Source organism: Anticarsia gemmatalis, chromosome 17 (assembly GCF_050436995.1).
Source record: "Anticarsia gemmatalis isolate Benzon Research Colony breed Stoneville strain chromosome 17, ilAntGemm2 primary, whole genome shotgun sequence".
NCBI lineage: Eukaryota > Metazoa > Arthropoda > Insecta > Lepidoptera > Erebidae > Anticarsia > Anticarsia gemmatalis.
Window position 1 is genome coordinate 10,227,918 of NC_134761.1, and position 23,276 is coordinate 10,251,193.

At 34.3% G+C, this 23,276-nt stretch overlaps 2 protein-coding genes across 2 annotated transcripts in view; one reads left to right on the top strand and one right to left on the bottom strand.

Moving 5' to 3' along the window:
* The window catches only part of LOC142980163 (very long chain fatty acid elongase 7-like), a 40,348-nt gene extending 26,129 nt beyond the window's left edge, over window positions 1-14,219 (bottom strand). The window contains exons 1-2 of the mRNA XM_076125494.1: window positions 14,156-14,219; window positions 9,099-9,289 (exon numbers count right to left, since the gene is read on the bottom strand). Of these exons, the coding sequence (XP_075981609.1) occupies window positions 9,099-9,289; window positions 14,156-14,204 (240 nt within the window). The 5' untranslated portion in view covers window positions 14,205-14,219. The remainder of the gene's footprint in view (window positions 1-9,098; window positions 9,290-14,155) is intronic.
* Window positions 1-23,276, top strand: part of LOC142980227 (oxysterol-binding protein-related protein 9) — a 117,648-nt gene that overhangs the window by 27,393 nt on the left and 66,979 nt on the right. The window contains exons 2-8 of the mRNA XM_076125565.1: window positions 15,956-16,084; window positions 17,111-17,290; window positions 17,980-18,057; window positions 18,393-18,443; window positions 18,982-19,051; window positions 19,637-19,735; window positions 20,308-20,422. Of these exons, the coding sequence (XP_075981680.1) occupies window positions 15,956-16,084; window positions 17,111-17,290; window positions 17,980-18,057; window positions 18,393-18,443; window positions 18,982-19,051; window positions 19,637-19,735; window positions 20,308-20,422 (722 nt within the window). The remainder of the gene's footprint in view (window positions 1-15,955; window positions 16,085-17,110; window positions 17,291-17,979; window positions 18,058-18,392; window positions 18,444-18,981; window positions 19,052-19,636; window positions 19,736-20,307; window positions 20,423-23,276) is intronic.

Below are 23,276 nucleotides of genomic sequence, written 5' to 3' on the forward strand. Positions count from 1 at the left end.
TACTAACTTGTTGATAGTTGCTTGTCAATCAATAACATCACGATACAGAAACACACGTTAACAAATATCCACTACTTTAAAAACCTTGTTCAACAAAATACCACTGCAGTGTGGATAAACATAATACAACAGACCATATAACTGCGTCTAAAAAGTAAACAAGATTAAATCCGCTTTCAAAAATTCTTAACATTAAAACAAAAAGAAAATTTCCCCGCAGCGTCTCCAACCGCGGCGTGTTTAGTGACATTTCCATTAATTCGCTGAACCTTCGCTAATCTTAAAGAGCTTAAGGGCACCCGTACTAAGCACAACTTACAACCATTAAACATTAATTTTCCTTACTCCCGAACATTCGGTTGATTCCCTTTAAGAGTTTACACCGCATTAAACAATATCTTATTCAATGGATTCGGCTAATATTTTAACCGGTTTAGTAAGTCAGTGTTCCTTAAAACATTAAAGGATTTGAAAATTGAAGACCAGATTTACCCTGTATAGTGTAAAAGGTTAACGTCAGCGTGTCTTACAATTCCTACCTAATTTGTCTAGACGCTTCCGTAATTTGCCTCTTTAGTAACCACTAGAAAATGAACCTGCATAATAATTCCACATTTATTTTTCAGGACAACAGGCAGGACACTTTTTGCGTTAAGTACGTACTGAAAAGAAAAAATTTGACCATAAATCAGTGTTCTTATAGGTATCATATTATACAGGCGTACGCTACAATATTCTTTCATTTTTTTAATATCTAGCGCAATTTAGGCCTACAAGGGAGGCAGTACTCTCCCTTCTTGGTCGGAAGTAGAATTCGATGACGTAACACACGGCGCACGAGGTCGTTAAAACGGGTGTGTCTGTGTCATAGTGCAAGGTTGAAAGATATATGTGACTGTGTGCTCTCGTGACCGAGAACATATTCCAGTTTTTAGTTTAAACGAAGAAATGTGCTATTTTTTCGATATGCTGTTTTGATTATGCAGCTAGATTTTGGACTAATGTTTTGCCATTTGCCAAGTGTTTTATACATTCATTAATAGTTGCGATTATAGTAGACTAATTTTGTGGGGTTTAAAGCCACTTTCTTAGTGTCTGCTTACCCGCTTAGGAGCAAGGGGTGGTTGTATTTATTAGTTTTTTTTTGGTGTCGTTATTAAGCTTGTTAGTTTCAATTTGGGTAAAATCGTGATCCTGCTCCTAATAAAATTAATTTAAACAAAGCCGTATGAATAGAACCGTGTTTAAACTTCTCTATTTTGTCATAATGTTCCTCTTCCATCATAGGCTTTATACCTTGATGGGTCAGTTATCATATAAATTGTATTATCGTGTCATATAAACTGAGGGTGTTGTATCCGCCTGCGAACACACTATCACTCAGTGAGTCATGGCACTTTTGGCACTGACTAATCCGCTGGGATGTCCGATTATATAGCCATTGTATGGCCACAAAAACAGCGATTTAGCGAGAAGCGGTGACAAAGAATGTTTAGTTTATAACAGGTTGAATTGAATTTTGTGACGATAGTTTGATTGCTGTATCTAAATCGTATAATTTATTCTAAAGTTAAAATAAATCGTCAAAAATTTTGAGTGAATAAAACTGAAGCGACTCTACTTTTTAATAGGCACTAGGGTAGTGTAACCTAGTGCCTATTAAAAAGTAGAGTCGCTCGCAACATTGTAATTTTATAAAAATGGAATATTTTTATGTAAGTAAATAGAAATTGTAAATGTTTTTTAAAATTGCATCAATTGTATGCAAATAGTTGACATTAATATTGCTTTACTTTGTTAGGTAAAATTATAATGAATAAAAAACTAAGGTAATAAGTGACTATGACCTAATATTAACCTTCGCTAATGACGGTGTTAGTACTTTATAGTCCTTAAAAACACTAACTTATAATACAGAGGTGTATGAAAAACACCCACGTTTCGCCATTAACCAACATTTTATCTGCTTATAAATTTTCTAACTGAAACTACAAAACACCTTATAGTACTTTGCCAGCGGCAGCGACGAGAATTTAACCCAAATCTCATGATCAGCAGACGGATACACTACCGACCGCACTGCAGAGGCCTTCAAATCTTTTACTATTTATTCTTATACTTATTCCGAGATAAATAAAATTTAAAATAATTATGTGTAATTTCGTTTCCCGCTGTTTTAATGGCGTCGTTGCATTCTGTTGAATGAAAGTGCGGGTGTGGTCGCAAGTCCATAACACGTTTCGTCTCGTGTGTTGTAAATCATCAGATTTGTGAATACATTACTGTGAGGAATTTCTAAAATGTCACGCCACGTTTATTTCAACGGTCAATAAGTGGGTTTAATTGTAGGTTATGTTGCCAGGAAGAAAGTAGTCACTGTATGAAGAGCAACTTAGTAGTTCTAGTTATTGGTTCCATGCATAAAATTATTTTGTTGATCTTTTGCTTAAGAATATAATGCATTGTGAATTTATGTTTTGATGTGATGAAATATCCCATCGTCCTAAACCTAGATTTAAAGCGTTTCAAGAGGTTTACCGTAAGGCATTAAATATCATTTTTATTTTGCTTTTAATTCCATACAAAAGTAGCCTAGAACAATAGCACAGAGACTTTTTAAGCTTATTTTAGTATGGGAGAGAAACATAATTACAATCTATTTTTGTAACCCTATTTCGTTTAAAAAAAGAGCGTGTTAAGTTACTATAAAACAGAAAGCAATTTTTATTGATATTGTTTTCGTTTTGTTACTATAAAAAAGAAGACAATTTGCACCGATTGGATTATCTAGTCTTATCTTAGTATATTAATATTGTTTATATACTCGTCTCCGATCGATAGTTAAACGAAACGATTAAACTCTAATCATATAACTACTGGCTTAGAATTACAAATTTATAAGTACTGCCCTAGAATTCTACCGTTTCAGCCAGCTTGTTAGCAAGTTTAGTTAAACTACAAATAGAAAACGTTAATTGGTTTAGGAAATCGTTTATAACGTAAACAAGCGAATGCTGACTTTAATACAGGCTTGTTAATTTTCACTGTGGAAACTTTGTACTAGATTCATATTACATTACCCCTTTGATTATGAACTTTAAACAAATACAATTTTTCCTTGTTAAAAAAAAATTATTATAGCTCTATATGATTATATATTGTTTGGCAATTTTCAGAAACAAAGACCCATTTTTAGATCAGGCAAATATATACCTCGTTTATGAATCCAATCAACGATAAAAGAAAGCATAATGTAGCTTACTGTTACTGAGTGTATTTTGAAGTGAACGGAACTTTTTATTATGAACTAAGCATCTTTTTTTGAACAGATTAGTTATCTTATAAACAAACAATATATTGTCTTTTCCAATATTCAAATCTTAAGAGGACATCTATTTTTATTATACCTACAGTGAATATTATCCGCTCTCCACAGTATATTGTATTATCTATGCATATATTATGTTTATTCTTTTAAAGCAAAATACCCGTGTTCCTCGCACGTGCCTTAATATTATGTACATAATAACGTTGCATAAACGAAAAACAGTATAATTCTGTATGCACTTTGTTCAGAAAACATTTTATCGGTTTTATTTGTCGAAGTTAAAATCATATCGCTCTGCGGCGAGCCACACCCGCGATACGCTTCGGTCGACTGAGCTTTTTGCACTAAAATGGCAACACTGCGTTTTTAAAACGGGAAAGTTTGACTATATTTTTTTATGGAAATTGGCTGCATCGTCTGTTTATATTTTGAGGCTTTTCCACAATTTGATATTTAGTTTATCCATGTACTGTAGTATCTTTGCAATTGTGTTTTTTGTGATGATTTCGGAGAATATTTGCTGCATACAAATACAAATTTTCAATTTTCTCTCTCTTTCTTATAATAGTAGTAAATACTGTTAGTAAAAACATCTTTTAAACAGTCATAAAAATGCAGTGGAAATAAAATTAATTTCAGAAAAAAATCAATATTCGGTACACTCGGGAAACCAAAACACAGAATACACACACAGAAAAATTACGATTAAACCCTACATAACATACAAATATTCGAAGTAAAATAGGCTTACTAATAGGTAACGTAAAAAACTAACTAGCTACATAATAACCATAATCATTTACCTCCACGAATACTTCTACAAAATCATTCAAACCATGTTCCCATGAGATCTAATTGACATAACATCAATTATCTCATCATACGAGTAGTAACGAGTGGACATGTTGACAAACAGCGTCCAACACGTCCGTGATGACAAACGTCTAATGCACTAATGGTATTGTATCATACAATCATTATCAATCATGCGAGTAGTGTGGCTATGATGAGAGAATTTATAGGAATTTATCAGGACTTTATTAAAACTTGCGTTTGAACCACCTGCGGGATATTTAGGTATTAACATTGTAGATATGTTAATACCTAAGCGCAAATTGAGACATATCTACGTAACGGTTTTCGACGCCGTTCTTTTTAATAAATATGAAATATTCAGGCAGGAGTTAAATGTGTTAATGTGTTAAAGTTGTAAAGGGTTTTTTTTTGTAAAACAACGATACGAACGATTCTAGAAACGAATACAAGAATAGTTTTGAAATTCACCCCAATTAATCGTCATTGCGTTACTACTTCCGCATAGTCACATTTATATGTCTAAGAAAATCTATTTGTAGCTCAAACTTGATCATTATTAATGCTGTTATAATATAAATATGTTTTATAAAATATATTCGATGCGTTTGATAACAATCTCTCAAACTAGGTTTAAGGCTTGAATTAGCATTCATTCTTCTCATATTTCTTTACTGATATTATCGGTGATATGCTTTAGAAAGGTCAACTGCAAACTAAAACTATATAGCATATTACTAGAGTTGCATAATACTTTGAGCTTGATTAGTCAGTCAATCAGTCAGAACTCTCGACAGAATATTTTGATTAATGATCTCAGTTTCATATGAACTGTCATTTTCATTTAGATATGTGGTTGTTTAATGACTAAGCTCAAATTTGCACCAGGTTAGTGGTCTAGAGGTGGATCTATTGCCATATAATCATCAATACAATCATCAATATATCAGCAAAGACCAGTTGTACTTTTCCCTATCCGAGAATCAAACCCTAGACGTCGTGATCAGCAGCCGACTACATTACTGGTCAAATCACAGAAGCACTTATATCAGAGAAAAACAGTCGTAAATAAATCTTACGTTAAATATAAACCCTAAAATCTGTTATCTATATCCTTGTATTGTCTTAAGTGTAGAGAGCTTATATCTATCCACTAAAGTTGTCTCCGTCAAACAAGTTTTACGACTTGTGTGGGACGCCACACAACTGATACGACTGATACGTTTTATGTCTTATCCAGAGTTGTTATATATCCTATACTGATGTTATAAATGCGATATTTTGGATAGTTGTACATATGTAGCAGCTAGCAAATAAAAAAAAACTATGGGGCGGATTTTGATGAAATTTTGCACCCCAATAGTTTATTATCCGCATGAACAGCTACATTCTACATTTCAGAGTGGGATCAGTAGATAACGCCTAGCATTAAGGCAGCCTTTTTAGAACTGCTTGCTTCTGCCCGCGATTACGTTTGCGTGAAAAGATTTTCCGGGGTAAAAAGTATCCTGTCAGTTAATCAGTGTACCTTACATCAAATTCCGTCTAGTAGATTCTTCATAAAAGAGTAGCAAAGTTTGTAGTAGTACATACTTCCTCGTAAACTTTTGTATTTATAATATTATTGACATGTATGTATATAAAGTTTAAAAGACTTATTAGACAATTTATAGCTAGTAAGAGAATAGGCAGCTCTCATATTTGAGTACTGAACAAGAAGTAGAAGATTATTCACATACGAAACAACTTGAAACTAGTGGTTTAATTGGGAATTGAGTATTGATCCAATTAGAACAAGATATTAATGTCTTTGGGTGTATATTGAGACAAGTTGTAAGTTTGTTTGTAAAGTTTGGATGATTGTAAGTGCTGTTGCTTATAAAACCATGATGTTATTCCTTGAAAATGACTTCGGACTGTGTCTCAAGGATGAATGGTTTGACCAGACCATCACCTGAATGTTAGGTGACATAGAAACCAGTACCTAGCCACTTAATATGATAATGGGTTTGTAGTTAGGCGTCAATAGATTGTTTCAAAGCAGATACAAAGATATAAGTCATGACGTTTTTTATGGGATTTTTAATAACCAAAATTAGTAGTAGTAATGTTCATACACAGTGATCTTTATTATTTTAGATAATGCTAAAAAAGCCGTGATTTTATGTTTGTATATATGTGTGTATGCTAACCAATAACATTGCTCTGAATAAAACCTAGACCTCACGACCAACATTCGTGCAATCGTGATATCTCATAGAAAGAACTCGCTAATTTGATATTTCATAGATTTGAAGCCTTGACATTAACGGACGGGCTTCTGACAAAAGATAGACAATAGATAGGGTTATCGTTCAGGCTGATCTGTAGTGAGAGGTTAGGTCGAATAAAACAATCACTGTTGTAATGCCTATTCTGTAGGCTGTTTTGAATACTTTTACTTGTCAATAAATATGTTCATCGTTATGTTTAGTTTTAATAAAAAGCCTCTTTGAAATATCAATTTACATTTCGAGCTTAAATATGCCTAAAAACCTATTGATATGTAAAAGAAAAGACTGTAGCAGCTTGAACTAGAGCTTATTTTAGAACTATAACTATGGCAGCTAGTTGAAAATGCCTTCGGTTTTAAGTACGCTTATATAGTATACAAAGTATACTTCGTTCCTATACCTACCTACAAAGTTAAGATAAATATACCCCTCTCAGTACACTAAGAAATATATTATGCGTCAAGTAGTTATCTGAAAATAGAACTAATAATATAAATTAAAAAAAAACAGGATGAAGCCACATATAGCTCTTCCGTTTTCATTTCAAATTGCTTAGAAACTATTTACGGTTGAGGTGAACCTTATTATCCTAATATATATAATTCTTCTGTAAGTGTGTATGTCACTGAACTTCTCTTAAACGACTGAACCGATTTTGATGAAATTTTTTGTGTGTGTTCAAAGGGATCTGAGAATGGTTTAGATTCACAATTTTGTCTGCTGGACAATGTTTTTTTAATTAATTTTTAATTTATTATACAGGACAACGTCTGTCGGGTCCGCTAGTAAATATATAAAACCAAAGGAAGCTATATAAAGTATATTATGCAGGTACTGGCTCGTTAGTACACTTTTCCATCAAACATTAAGTTTATAAATAGCGATACTGCATAAATAATAAACAGTTTACTCAACGAACGGTACACTAACCTATTTTTATAAACTTTTAACTAGTGCCGCAATTTAGTGATTGCTCTGAATTGAGTGTATTTCCATGTAGGGGCCGTTTGTTTATTTATTGGAAATTGAAAGGTTTGGGATACAGTGCAGGCTTACGCAGCTGACGGTAGCTGTTTGATGCAGCTACTTTCTTTAACCAGTTTTTTAATTGTAATTAAGAAAAATTGTGCATGCCCAAGCTTTCTACTAAGTGGCCGGAATATAGAACTATTTTGAACATAGGGAAGGTTTGGTTCTAAATTATTTACAAAAAAAAAATTTGAAAACAAGCGCCTTTAATAAGTTAGGAGATGTAAGTGTGTTTATTATAAATTTATTATTATTTTTTGATTGAATCCCTATCGCAAAAAAATTTTTTTTTTAATAATTATATACCTTCGTCATAAGAGATTGTGTGTAGGGTACTCCATTCGAATATTGATAAATTTAAATTTGGGAGGAGACTCTTGCCCTGCAAAGGGACAGTAGTAATTGTTTAAAAAGAAAAAAAAAACATGAAAAGGAACATTGAATATTCTCCTTGTATGTTTTGATTAGATTTGTGCACACCCTACTCTCAGTGTGCGGTACAAAAGTGATCAAATTGACACCGCGTGACCCGTGCGACCCGCGCCGCACACGACACGGGACATCCGGTGTACAATAAACATACGTACTTGTGATACTTTGTACATATACAATATAACTTATGAGATTATGAAATTTTTTCATGGGGTATTCGTTTGGGTTTAAAAGACATTTGAAAATCTTACCCTATACGTAAAAAAATACCAATGTACATATTACATCCAAATGCTTTCGTTCTAGAAATGCTCATGTTTTGCTAATTTATATCGAGTAAAACGTTGGATAAGGTAGTTGACTACCAGTCAAAGCAGCTACTCTTTATGGAATATCAAAAACACATTTTCGTATTTTGATTGGTATTAAATGAGTGTTCAATATATTTATTCAGTCTAATAATTTCAACATTATGAACGAAAATAAATTAACATAACACAAGCATTTTCGATGTATCTGTTACAAGTATAAGATAATAATCAATATATCAACTGCCTTACTGTAAATATGTGTTATGTCAATGTGTAAACATGTCAATATGATAGTTTCGATTTAAACTATCATATTGCCGCAAAATACCTACTCGTCCATTTCATAAATGAACTGTGCCACACGTATATTTTATTTACTTACGAACAAATAAACATTGTGCGTGGGTGGTTGTCGCGCGTATTTGCAAACTCGTATGAGCTTAATTAATCAATATAGAGTGACACGGTCCGGTTTATACGACCGTCCGTACTTTATATTGTGTATCGTTATGTCATAATGTGTCATTACTTGTTAATGTTTGTGTTACTTTTAGGCGGCTTATTATGACTTTGATTAGTATTATCTAAAACTGTGACGAGATGTTCATAATATGTTTAAGAACTGTGAATATTATTATTTATGTTGTGTTGGTTGCCGCAATTAGAATTTTGAACCGTTTTTTTGTAAACTGCCACAATGATAATTATTTGTTCTCGTTTTACGTTGCTCCTGGGTCTTATATCCATGGGTCGACTATAGTATGTCAAAGAATATCGTTTTATGTTTCCCTGTGGGAATAAGCTCATCAATATAATATTTCTTAAGATAACGAACTGGCCTGAGAAATACGCGTCTATGTATTAATCTAAACTTATCGAAAAGAAAAGTAAGCATGATAAATATCTACTTACCCCCCAAGAAACAACAGCATTGGCGAGAATTTGCAGCACATTATACCACTTGATGATGGTCCTCAGTTGGTAAGGTTTCCTGTGCCTCATGTAGACCGGCAACACCAGCTTGACGAACATCAGGTATGTGACGATCAGGCTGGTTATCGGCACCGGTGACGTCATAAGGAACCAGTCTTTGACGCGAGGGTCTGGAGTACAAAAATAAAAAAAAACACTTCAGAAATTTGCTTAGTGTCACTTTTTTGTGGTGGTGCTATGATCCTTTTCCTAAAGAAAATTTGGTTAGACATGTCTTAATGATACAATTTAACCTTAATATAAGTTAACGATAATACCTTATGATACGAAATATGTTTTTAACTTCCCATAGCCGGGGGTGACCCTTCTAACAAATTGGGTCATAAGAGCTATAACTAAACTTTAGGTTAAGTAGGTAAGACTGTAATAATGCTATAAAAACCCCGGTATCAATCTGAATTTCTTAAAATATTAAACGTTATACCCGCCTATGTCATAGTTTTTACTAGCTCAGCAATAATAAGCTATTATAATGTTATGCTATTTTAAAAATACTTTGCTATTGCATTAACAAATACACAAGTCGTAGTTATTTCAATCTCGCTCCAAATTATTGAGGCTTAAAACACGATGTTACAGTTCCCAATATGTTGCCAAATATGCAATATAAATCCACATTAGCTACGTGTTATTCAAGTATTTCATATTCTATTCAACTCATAGTTTCCCAACAATCACATTAAGTAATTTCAGGCACGAGGAAGCTCTCATAATTCAATCTTTGGACCATCGGTAATGTTGTTAAGCGGTGTTGCGCTGAAAATAAAAAAACTACCGCTCTCAAACTGACCCAGATTCTTTGATGATGCAAATTGCATTAAGAGAATATTTCGCTTTTGGTGTATGGGTTCTGTACATGCCTTTTTGACACCGATTAAATTATGTCTTCTTTTTTGAATAGGGTCAGTCATTGTCAAATATGCATTTATGTGGTTATATGGCTGTTTTATATTAGACCAGTTTGGATGATTAAACGGGCTAATGGTGCTGTCATATGATTAAGTATTGAACTTGCAATGGAAACGGGAAAATTCGCATCCTTTGCAATACCGATTTTAAACATTCAACCCTCACCCAAATCAAGGCCAAAAAGAGGTTTAGCTAGAAAGTGTAAAAAAAATAAAAGCTGAAAATAATCTTTTACCGCTTAGGTTTTTATTTTCAGATTTTCTACAATATAAGCTTGCTTATGCAATATAAGCTGTATCAAAATCATCATCATTTTCGTCTCACGGTACCCTCCTGCATCGAAATGCGCGTGCGCACGTTTTACTCCCATTACTACTAGTGTATCGGCATAAATTAATCTGCTATCGTTGCATCAGCATAACAAAGGTGTATTAAATCATATACATCGTGATTTAGCAACGATAAGTGAAAGGTAACGTCCATTCGGACAGTACATAGCACCGCTAGCCTTTGTGTAGATGTCCTTAATTCGTTATTGTTTGATGTTATTTATGGTTTATGCTTTAATTTGGTGGGAATGTAAATGGATTTGTAAAGAAATGTGTATTTTGAAATTGAAACTGCAGTAAAGCAGACTTAGTTGTTCTTTTCATTTCATTCTTTTGTGTTTTTGTCGAAATTGATTTTTTTTTTTGTAATTTTGGATCTTGATCGGCTATGATTCGATATTACTTAAATAATACTTTTGTCGAAGGTTTTTGGCTAGTAGGTATTTCATCAAAGACTAAATAGTATGCATAGTACATAAAAAGTGACAAAAAACGAAGTTAGTAAAGTTTCAGGTGTTTTAAATACAAATAAGTATTTTTTTATAACATTTGATAAATTCTCAAGGTTTCTGATACCTAAATATTGAAATGTGAACGTAAATACCATCGGTATAATAACAGAATTTCTATTTATAAAGGTGTAGCACTTAATTGTAATTGAGTGTCCTTATAAAATTATGAAGCGCCGAAATGTTCAATTTTCGTAGATTTAATTATCGCTTGAGACGTTATAACCGTACCTCCAAACCTTGAAGGTATTTTCGATCCCATTATCGCTACGGAGATCTTAAGTATAAGTATTTAGCGTATTTTCAGCCTTTGAAATTTATTTTTATCAATATTTTTATATATTTTTCGATAGTTTTACTCAGAAACTGTGTTTCGTAGTATAAAAATCGAAATTCTATAATGTTGATTGTACAGTTTTATTTGATGCAGTATAAATCTCGACAAAGGAGGGAACTTTATGTGTGTAGGAACATTAAAAAAAAGGAGCATAGTTCATTTAAAGTAGGAAACTTTTAATACTATTAAACACATAGGTACCTACATAATATCATGCCTATGCTACCTAAAGATAAAAAATAAAAGGCGAAAGTACAAAATACATCCATGCATCGCTAACAATGTTAGTCCCATGTAATAAGTGACTATCATTTGCCATATGCCGTATTGCCTTTATTCCTTTGTCACTATTTCTTTCTGAACCAATTATTAAATAAAATTAAAATTTATAAATTAGTAGTTTTATGTATATTATAATTAATTTTCATGCTAGCAAATATCTAGGCTTGTACTAAGTTAACTTGCCCACTCCATCTGATGTACCCACCCTATTTATAGCAAATAAAGGATTGATTAATTGATTGAATGTCTTACTGTTGTCAGTTAATCAAAAATATTTATTTACACTAAACCAATATTCAAAATCTAAACTACAAATTGACCACTCATCTCCATTATCTTGGAACACGGAAAGACTTATTGCTAAACCACGTACGGTCAATCAATACAGCCACTTAAGTAAAAGCTCTCATCTTGTAATAACATTACATTATTACAGCAACTTCCTTATATCAAGAGCGTATGTTCTATTTATTTTTAGTTTACGTAAATCGTGAGTAATATTGTCCAACACGGTAGTTTTGTACGGTTGTATAGTGTGTTAGTACAGGGTACCAACTTTGTTGAGACAGTTGATTTGCGCACTCAACTCTTAATATACACGAATGGTAGCCACTTGCGGGAATATTCCGTAAATTAGTTTCCCGTAAATTAGTAATTGTTTTTGTGACTTCAATGAATATTGTCTTGAAATGAATACTTTTAGTACTATCACCTAACATTTCATAATTTGACAATAATAATAGAACTTCCAAGATTCTCTCGGTGGTATTTTAATTGAGGTTCTGTATTTCGCGTTTACATAAGAGACATGGATTCGAGTAAAAAAATTAACATACTTAATACTGCTATCTTACAAAACTCTCCACTCATCCAATGTCATACTGAAATGCGGGATTGTATTTGCAAAGTTGCTATCCGCACAAAAAGAAAAAAAAATGTGTAGTATTATTTCCATGGTTTCCTTTCTGAAACTCTATAAAAGATTTCATTCAATTTGTCACTGAAACTGGATTAAAAGCTTTACTACTGCGAGTATACTGTGTAGATTAACTAACTAGTCGTGATGGCAACACGGAATAGTTTTCAGCGCATTTCGCCTTATTGTGGAGCCGTGACAGTAATTGGATGAACTTTTAGTGAGCGATGTAAGTTTCGGCAATCCTCGGCAATCCCCGGTAGTTGTCGGCAACTGGTGGTTGAGCATCGTGATGAATTGATCTTTATCTTTGATCTTAAATGTTGTAATTATTTTTTAGAACAGTGCAATCACTTTACGTTTCACATCCTCATGTATCTACAGCTACACTTTAAACAAAGTAGTAGTATTTTGTATGTTTCCTGTGATTATTATTGTCCCGGACGTTCAATTACTTACTAGAGTAGGTATGCGAGTTTCGCGGCTGGCGAAAGTTTAAAGAATTTAGAACCTCAGGGACCCGCTGGCATATGGAACTGACGGTGACCTGTTTAATTCGGTTTTTAATAGGTATCCGCAAAATAAATTATTACAAGCTAGATAAATTTGTGCATGCTCTCTACAAAGTTGTCGAATTTATACTATGATGGTCAATTTCGCTCTGTGCAACAGTTGTTGCATTGATCAACTCCTATAATTGTTTCATTTACGTATTTTTCATTCTCAATATAACTCTACAAGTGTGGTATTATACAACCACGCGATACCAAAGGAGGTCATATTTCTGGAAGCCGTTTCAGACCGTTTACTCAGGCATTTATAAAATGTCGGGCCATTCGCACAAATGACAGATTTCCCCCAAACGACGGCGGCATTTTCGAAATATTTGCGCGCCATTACGCCGTTACGAATGCCGAGGGTGGGTTATGAGGTTTACACATGTTTCCCGTTGAATAGTTTGCAGTAGGTTACTTGTAAGAAACCATGTTATTTGTTTCTAAAATATAGTTACTCTACATTACCATTTATGGTCTAAAAAGCAAACGTCTGATTAGCTAGCTGCATTTCTTGCAAGATCTCGATAAAAATCATGATACCTGTCACAATACATATGCTAACAAAGCTGTGAGCCATATTACGGCGAAGGAAAATGTTATTATAAGGAAACCATACATATTTAAGAGTTCTTAAAGTCATTAAACGACATTTGGCCAGCTTAAAGAACTAATGACCTAATCCCTCCCTCGCTATGCTAGGTGCTTAACCCTCACATGAGGATGTACTAAAACCTACAGGTTTTTAAGGTTTAAAGGAATATTAATCAAATGAATTTAACCCATTACTCCCGGATGTAGGAAGCCCGAAATGGAGTCACCATCAGGCTGGCAAAAGTTCCATGTGTAAAAAGGTTATTAAAATAAATAATTATAATACACTAGCTGACCCGCGCAACTTCCCTTGCGTCACATAAGAGAGAATGGGTCAAAATTTTCCCCGTTATTGTAACATTTTTCCCTGGTACTCTGCTCCTATTGGTCGTAGCGTGATAATATATAGCCTATAGCCTTCCTCGATAAATGGGCTATCTAACATTGAAATAATTTTTCAAATCGGACCAGTGGTTCTTGAGATTAGCGCGTTCAAACAAACAAACAAACTCTTCAGCTTTATAATATTAGTATAGATAATATTACCTGCTCGTTCATAAAACACGACATGATAAACTCGCCTCACGGTATCCATATTTCACACAACACTTCACAATTGATACTGGGCGACACTCGGGACAATTACCATTGAAACGAACACTTATTAACATATATTATGCTTATTGTAAACATGAGGCCTGAAGATTAGATTTTGAAATATATTATGTATTTATGAAATATATTATGTATTTTTTTTATAAAATTTGCCAACGGGTGACCTATAAGGTCTGTATATACTCTGGCTTAAATTCTGGGCTCATAGATACTTTTTTTTTGTTTTAAATGTTAGGGGCAATAAGAAATACCTTAGCCCCAAAAGTAGATATTGGTAATTATAGCTTTTATATGCATGCATAACTATGACTAGATTTTCTTGAACTAAAATTGTGATGTTTGAAATAAGGCTACATAGGTGATCCGATTAAAACATACTTACATGTAAAATGGTGAGCTAAAGAAAATCGTTAAATATGCCTTCCTTGCCGACTTCACCGTCAATAGCCTCAAATATCAAAATAGGTACCAAGTTCACTCCAACCAGCAAAGCAATTCTTCGTGATCATGACTCCGACTAGGTAACTCAGAACAATTGGCCATAGTTAAACGGAAACGATCCAACCCACACAGACGTAGTTTCGAGATATTTAACTTTAAAGTTCAGATCGTATTCCGTCATTGATTCTCCACTTTAACTTTGGGGACTAACTCAGGACTATAACTTCATGGCGGGTTTGAATTTTACTTGGATTGTTTTCGTGATATTAAAATTTTAACTTCAAGGAGTGTTTTAATAGTGTGGGTTGGATCCTTTCCGTTTAACTATGGCCAATTTGAAGCCTAACTGATTCAACTAGTTTTTATCAGCAACATTTGGAAGAATAAAATATAAGCTGCTATAATGATTAAACGCATCAGGTCTGGTACTATGCCTTAACAGGAGTTAGTTAACTGTTTCTGTGTAATGTCAATGCATGGGGTCAACGTGCAGTCGTTGTAACACTTACCGCTTGTTTCATACGATCCGTTCAGATATACTGACGCATTTTATATCCTTCACCTGGAGTCAAACATACGTTGTTTTGTAAAAGAAACTGTAAGAAACCCGTCTTTTCCAACTATTGGGAAGAGCAGTTGTTAAGGTATATTGTAGGTTGGTGTTGATCTAAAGGATTCCGTTTTGGTGATCCAAATCTGCACTGAAATACAGAAGCAATAAATTTACACAGGTACAATTTAGCACCAGAATTGACAAACTTAAGCCTTATAAGTGTCAACAAGTGACCTGATATTTCGGCGACTGGAAAAAAACATGCCCTAAGTTATAAAAACTACTCACTTGCGAGAGAATAATTCTTAAACTAACCTGATCTAGCTCACCGACTGACAATTTATGTTACTGATTGAGGTAACGAAGTTCTAAAGTAAATATCCTGGCGGGTAAATTAAATCTGTTTCATTTTAAATAGCGTTTCTAGCGACATCGTCCGTTTGAAATGATCCAATCTTCCTTCGCTATTTTACCTCGGTAGAAGTAACTACAGAAAATTAACCACTACTACCATGCTACACTGCATATCATTGTACAATACTTATCCCATCGTAGGGTGACATAGAGGTAGACACAGTTCACAAAATATTCGTGAATGTGGTTACTCCTTTAAACTTTTTTCTCTTGTTAAGGTGAGAGATTAGAAGGTTGTCAGACTCTTTATGATTGTTTGCCTCAAAAATACCAATAAACCTTTGAGAAAAGCTCTTTTTAATATTTATTTTCTTTATTTCCAGTCCAAAGAGAAGATGACCCGGGGCGTTCGTCGCGGCTGCGTGCGTCTGCGCGCTGCCGTCATAGGCATCGACGACGAAGACGACTCCACCTTCACCATCACTGTAGACCACAAGACTTTCCATTTTCAGGTAAATTGGTGTACGCTCCTGTATAAACTTAGCTATTGTACTTAATTATTATTTTAATCCTTTGCGTTATTATTTTATTTTGATATATAAAATTCTTCTGAATGATGTAGGCTGTGTGTCTGAAATGACCGCCAAACCGACGTAGATACACATGCGTAAATTTTCCTATACTTTTAGATACTAAAGTACTATGAGATAATAAAGTGATTAGCCTGAATCACACACGATAATAATTTTTCACATGAAAAGAACCCAATCATTTTCAGCAGGCATTCACAAACAAATTATCATTTATCATGTAAATTCTGTTTTTAATATAAATACTTGTAGGAGTCTTATAAAAAAAACAAGCTGCCGTAATGCTTAACACCTGACCCTACTAATTTGTTAAACACTTCTTAACTCTATTGTTCTTAAGCTCGAATGAATTGTTATGCATTTTTACATAATGCATTAATATTGTTCATCTAGGACATAACCAGGAGTAGATTACCTTAGTTCAAGAGTGTAAAAAGGCTCAGGAAACAATAAAAATATTACCTTGTAATACCTAATGTCCCTGGAAGAGTCGCGAGGTGACTTTTGTATATTTTTGTATGGAAACATCTTCGGATTGGCTTACCCCTAGTTTCTGAGGTACATTTAGCGGTAGTTTATCTATTCAATAGTGTTAAACTCATATAAAAAACGCTATTGTATAGATAAACTACCGTTAAAATTACTCAGAAACCGGGGGTTAGGTACCTAATCCAACCATAGAATAAATACATGTCTATATTATAAAAAAGAAACAGTCAAAGTAAATTCGAAGCAGCACACAACAGGCTGTTATGTGTGAGTTTCTTGCTAGCTCTTCTTAAGGCCCTTACCCTTTCCGAGCTAGTGGTAGATTCAGTAATTGTAACGACTATCAACAAGAGAGACTATCAACATGTTGTAACAACAACAAGTCAACATTAGGATTAAATGTATAAATAATTGATTTTGGCTATGGTGATGATTTAAAAGTACTTTGTTTTATTCCAGGCTCGAGACGGTTCAGAAAGGGAACGTTGGGTGCGAGCACTAGAAGACACTATAGCGAGACACGGGCGAAGGGAGCGATGGTCACGCTGTATGCCGGCGCCGAGACATCGCCACGGAGACCTCGAGAGACGGATATCTGAGGCCGACGCATATCTTCAGATCATGATTGAACTAGTCAATGTGAGTATTATCATTATTTTAAAGCAGTGGTTCCCAACCAGTTGTCCGTGGAAGTCAAAATATGGTACGCAAATTATTTTAAAATTTTCGGGATGATTATTAAACTTTATTTTTAAAATACTTACATAGTGGTTCCTGCTAATGAGAATAATATTACGGTGGTCCCGGACTAAGAAAAGGTTGGGAACCCCTATTTTAAAGGAATAGGGTAGTTGCCTACTAGTCAAATCAGCTACTCTTTACGAAATGTCAAGAACACTTTTTGGTATAGAAATACGACGTAGTGACGTCACTATGTCATAATTTATTTGGTGTCAAATGAGTGTCTAATAAAATGTTTCAGCCTGTAATAGTTACAATTTCAACATTGTTCACGAAAAAAGCTACACAGTCTAAGCATTTTATATTAACTTTTTACGAGAACGAGATTTATAATTTTTCTTTAACTCAGTCAACTATCCAATTAACGCCATCAAACATTATCCTTAGACGTTTCGGCGCAAGCTCAATCTAGACTCTGTGAAATCGAAATAAAAGAGATGGACCACTGTTTATCTCTCTGCCTACATGTGAACAAGAATTTTGCTTTTCAGCTTCAACCATAGACCGAACAAGACTATAAGATAGTTGGTTCCCTATTCTAAAACGATGCAATAGTTAATATTAATTAATTATTCTTTTTGTTTCAGAAAATGGGCACGCGAGTGACCGAATTAGCAGATCCCCACGAAAAGAGTAAAGGACAACTTATTTTAGACCATTCCAATGTAAGTAACAAACAATTAAACTAAATTAAGCAATATTGGGCCAGTTTCCCAGCATATAAATAAGTATCAAATAATCTATCTACTAAAAAAAACTCATGAATAAAACAACTGCGAATATTCCACCTGAAAAGAAAGAAAAACCGAGCTTTAATAAATTCCTAAATTGTCCTAGTTTGCAGGTAACCTCTAGCCTTCAAAATGTGTATGTGCTAACTGAACTGATCCTTTCAATCAGATAGAGTTCAAAAGATTTGATGACTAATAGCCAGCCAGTCAGTAAAGCATTTTGTTTTGACAGTTTTTTTTGTAATTACAACTTTTATTATATTTTACAGGCCATGTTGGACAACATAAAACATTCCATAGTACTGCTTCAAATAGCTAAGGTAATTTTAACTTTAATACTTATTTTAATGATGCATCTATATTCTTTACTCACACCTTATTTCAAAATTAATTCTTAAAAGCGTTTCTGCTTCCTATTTATCTATGGTGCACGTAATGCACGTACGTTACGAGCGTATACGTGCGTGTTTTCACACGTAAAGTCCTCATCAAAAATATATAATGAGTATAAGAAAAAAACACGAAAATTTATATTAATTTCGTGACAAAATAGATCAATTTACCCAAAGTTTTGCGTATGTATGTACATACGTAAAATAGAACCAATAATTTGTACTATTCTAGAGTACAAAAGATATATAATCATGTATTTATTTCTGATTTTGATTAAACAGGGACTAGGGGTATGTATTTTTTATAATTTACTCAAAGAGTATTCAGTTTTTATTTTGTAATAAGCTTCTTTCGCTCTACGTGCCTTTAGCCATTTATATGTTGTAGTAGTTTTATATGTCTATATTAAACTAATGATTAAAGTATTTAACGTTATTTTGTATTTATGTGTTACGATTGTTTCAGAATACTGTTAATCCGGTGAACGGTGTATATCAGGGTCCAACAAATCCTTCACAATCACATATCAAACAAGGTTCGTGGATGTTCGTCAATCGATGTTGGTAACTAAGTCCGGTGATTGTCCTTGGGTGCATTTTATAGTGTAAACAGGGATAATCACCGGATTGTGACACCACACATTATTGATAGATTAAAACCGTCTGAAAAGGGCCTCTACGTGTTGGCTTCGGCCCCACACACGCCTTCCAAATGTCCGGGACTCTGTAGTCCCGAGATATGAAAGAGACGAACATAAATATAATAATAACATTATTGTATCGATGCTATTCTATCGTATCATCCTGCTATCTCCCATCTTCAGGGAATAAATTGGACATTTGATTCGCTGTGTGAGAAGTATGTGGTGGGAACTGCTAATTTAATTGTAGCGCATTATGTGGCGAAAATACGATAAAGGCTGCAAAGCACTTTGAAATAAAATATTTCGTAAACAATGCAAACAGCTGATAAGAATTGACTGGCACCTTTCAATTCTTGGTCAAGTCAAAGTCGCTTGGCAGCGCTGTCATCATGCACATAGCAAATAATGGCTTGTGTTGCCGCAGACAAACACATAGGTACTATTTTCCTCTGGTTTATAGTATTTTTTCATGTCCAGATCCCGAATTATCCCCGCGCGTGGAGATGGGCGCGGAGTGTCGTGAGCTGGTGACGCCCACACACCCCATGCCGCCGCTAGAAGACCTCGACGCGCCACGTAAGTTCATATCAATTGAATGTACACAATTGAAGTGATAACAGTTAAAATATCACCCTCTATCCAATCTAGTAAGCTTTTGATTTATTAAAGAGAACCAAACTACAACTTGCGTATATTGCTTAATGCATTTTTTTAAATTACCTGTATCAAACAGACCACCTCGTACACCCGCGAACACTGCATGCGATGTTGTTGAACATATTATTATACTAAAATCACGCCTTTTTTTAGTGGAGTAGGCCAGTTTGCAAAATGGCATAAAATAAAAAAACGCCATCTAGTGATGTACGTCGAAACTAGCAAGTAACTTAGTGCCGGTTCCAAGATGTATCGTGGCGGTAGTGTCGCCCGAACTGTTGGACTTTTGAGTGAAAAATTTTGAATAAAGGCGGGAGAGCACAATTATTATTGTATGTTATCAGTTTTTTAGGTTAATCGACACAATTCAATAAGAGATACATACATAAATTCACGCCTTATTCCCATAGGGGTTTGTAAAGATCAAGGAACGACACTTGGTACGATCCTCACAAAGTTCTTCCAGTTATCTTATGTATATTATCTAACAGGAGCTGGAGCGATGTCTCTGTTCGTGCCAGACACGTCGTACTCATCGTCGGAAGGTGAGGACGACTTCTACGACGCGGACGACGAGCCCGCACACACGCCCACACCGGGACCCAGGTTAGTACACTACTGTAGCATAATTGTATATAACTTGTGTTAATATTATAATGCAACGGGTCTTAAACGCGATTAAAAATGAAAGGTTTAGGATACCTTATTTGTTTCCCCGACGTTTCGATCGAATTACATCGACCGTGGTCACGGGCTGACTGATGTGGCAGCGGTGTCTCCTTGTGGCGTGAGTTTCTACGCCTACCCTCACTTGGTTTTCACTGAGTTTATATTGTTCGGAATCGTCGGTACTTCGACACACAACACTAACGATTTCTTTACACTTGCGTCATTATCTACGTGGAATCCTGTCATCAGCAAGTGCAGCCGTCGCCGGTATGACCTACTATGACTATACTTAGTATAGGCATACCAAAAGTTTTCAATGAAAACGTAGTTTGTTTATACACAATGTAGATTTGTGTGCCTTCAATCTTAAAACTCTTATAGACTTAAATAAAGTAGTATAGTAAATTAAGGATTCAAACAAGACACTTTCATGATAAGAAGAATTTTTTGCTATTTCTTGATAGTAAATGATCCTTTTTGAAACAAAATTCCATGAAGATTTCGCGATAAAGTTGAAATTCTAGATGAAAGTTAGAATTTGAAGAAGTTACTTTGATTACATAGTCTACAAGAATTCTCGAATGTAGCTAAGGTAAGTGTATCTTTAAGTTTTACTATAAAATAATTAGGCAGTTGCGCTCACCGGTCGGTGAACGATCAGTGGTTTAAACAACCCTTGGCGCCGTCATTCTTTAAATGACCACGTAGTTATTAGAACTGGCTCCATGCTTTGGAGTTGGCTGTTACCTATAAAGATAGCCATGTCATGACCTTTCGGGTGACTTGAACAACTTTGACACAAGGTTGTCCACTAACCATACGATAAAATAAAAAGTTTAAACTTATCAAGCGTATTTAAACGCGGATTAGTATATAAATAGACACTCTATATTTAAAAAAATCGAATTACATTTATAAATCTGCAGCCATAAACTAAAAACACGACTAAATCTTGATTTATAAAATGCTTATTTAACTAACTAATACGAAATTGTCGAACATTACCCTAATCAACAAAATAAACTTAACTTCAACGTAATTAGTTAGTATCTCCTCAAACCAACTAATATTGTCTTGACAACAACGCAAAGTTCACGACCTCTACGAGGGTATCAACCCCTCGGCCTACTTCCCCGCAATGCATTCTGTATGCAACCTGCATACTTGATGTCACGCTCCAAATGTACACGTGCCAACGGCTTTTTTTGGTAATCATGTAAATGGTATTAATTTTTTGACTTTTGTTTATACATACATATATATGTCACGTCTAAGAAAATATTTCGGTACAGGTAGAGATATAAGATTGCTTGATTTATGCAGTGTAAAGTTCTTGCAAACTCAATTAAATTTTAAAAAGTACAATGTCTTCCTAAATATTTGTTATTTCGGCCGAGTTGCATCGCCTTTGGGTGGACTGGTTTAAAAGCTAATCTGTTTAAAATAGTATGGTATTAATGTATATATATAATTTGAATTTCCCGACGTTTCGGCCGAACTGTAACGGCTTTGGGCGGACTGTTTCGACAGGTGATCCGTTTTGAATAGTTCCTATGGTATTATTATGTGTACAACTCCCGATAGTTTTATGTTTCGTGTTGAATCAGGCTACAGTAAAATAAATATGCAATAAAAATATACAATCAACGGCTCCTTTAATAAGGCTTCCTTATCTATTGATAAGCTGATTGTGTGCGAAGCGCTAAGTTCAAACGTATGAATTATAATATGATTGTCGAGTAACAGTATAATTCATTTCTATTCGCTTGCAATTATTATAAAGGATTACTAATAGGAATTAAAGTTAAATAATTCAATAAATTATTGCGTCTGTTATTGAACTGATTCGGTGATCCAAGAAATCTACAAATACTTCATGTAATTTCACGTTTCCACCACAATTCCATTCGTTCTATGGTAGAATAAAAAAGTCTGCTATTATTTTATTATTCACTAGCTGACCCGCACAACTTCGCTTGCGCCCAATAAGAGAGAATGGGTGAAATTTTTCCCCGTTTTTGTAACATTAATTACTGGTACTCTGCTCCTTTTGGTCGTAGCGTGATGATATATAGCCTATAACCTTCCTCGATAAATAGACTATCTAACACTGAAAGAATGTATCAAATCGGACCAGTAGTTCCTGAGATTAGCGCTTTCAAACAAACAAACTCTTCAGCTTTATAATATTAGTATCGTTTAATTTTACGAAATTTCACTTCTGGAGACGTTAGCTGGTTTCCAAATCTTCATGTACATCTTTTATAGCAACTATAGTTCTATTGGTCACCATGATTAAAGTAATATAACCATGTTATCGCATTAAACATCATGAGCAGTATTCAAAGAAAATATTTTTCCTCCGTCGTAGAAAAGGATGCCATTGAGAATATCTTTCATACCTTCTTCGTGTAGTATTCGTTCTTTGTGCTCCTCGGGAACTCGGGCTGAATTCTTATCGGTGTATTATGATAAACTATAATATACAAACTGTACGAAGTTTGCGATGAATAAGGAAGTGATGCTTGTTTGAAAATCGAGACGATTAGGATACTAGAATACGTTTTCAAGGAACAGTTCTATGGCATAAAATATTGCTAATTATGTTACGATTATTCTACAGACTAACATTTTCTTACACTAGCGTTGAAGCTAAGTCACATAAAAATAGAAGTCATTTTCAATTACCTATAGTCTATCTAAATAGCAGTATTTAACATAATTGGTAACCTACCAATCCAATCTCAATTCTCAATCCCTTCATAAAGATAAGTATAGTTTATATTGAACT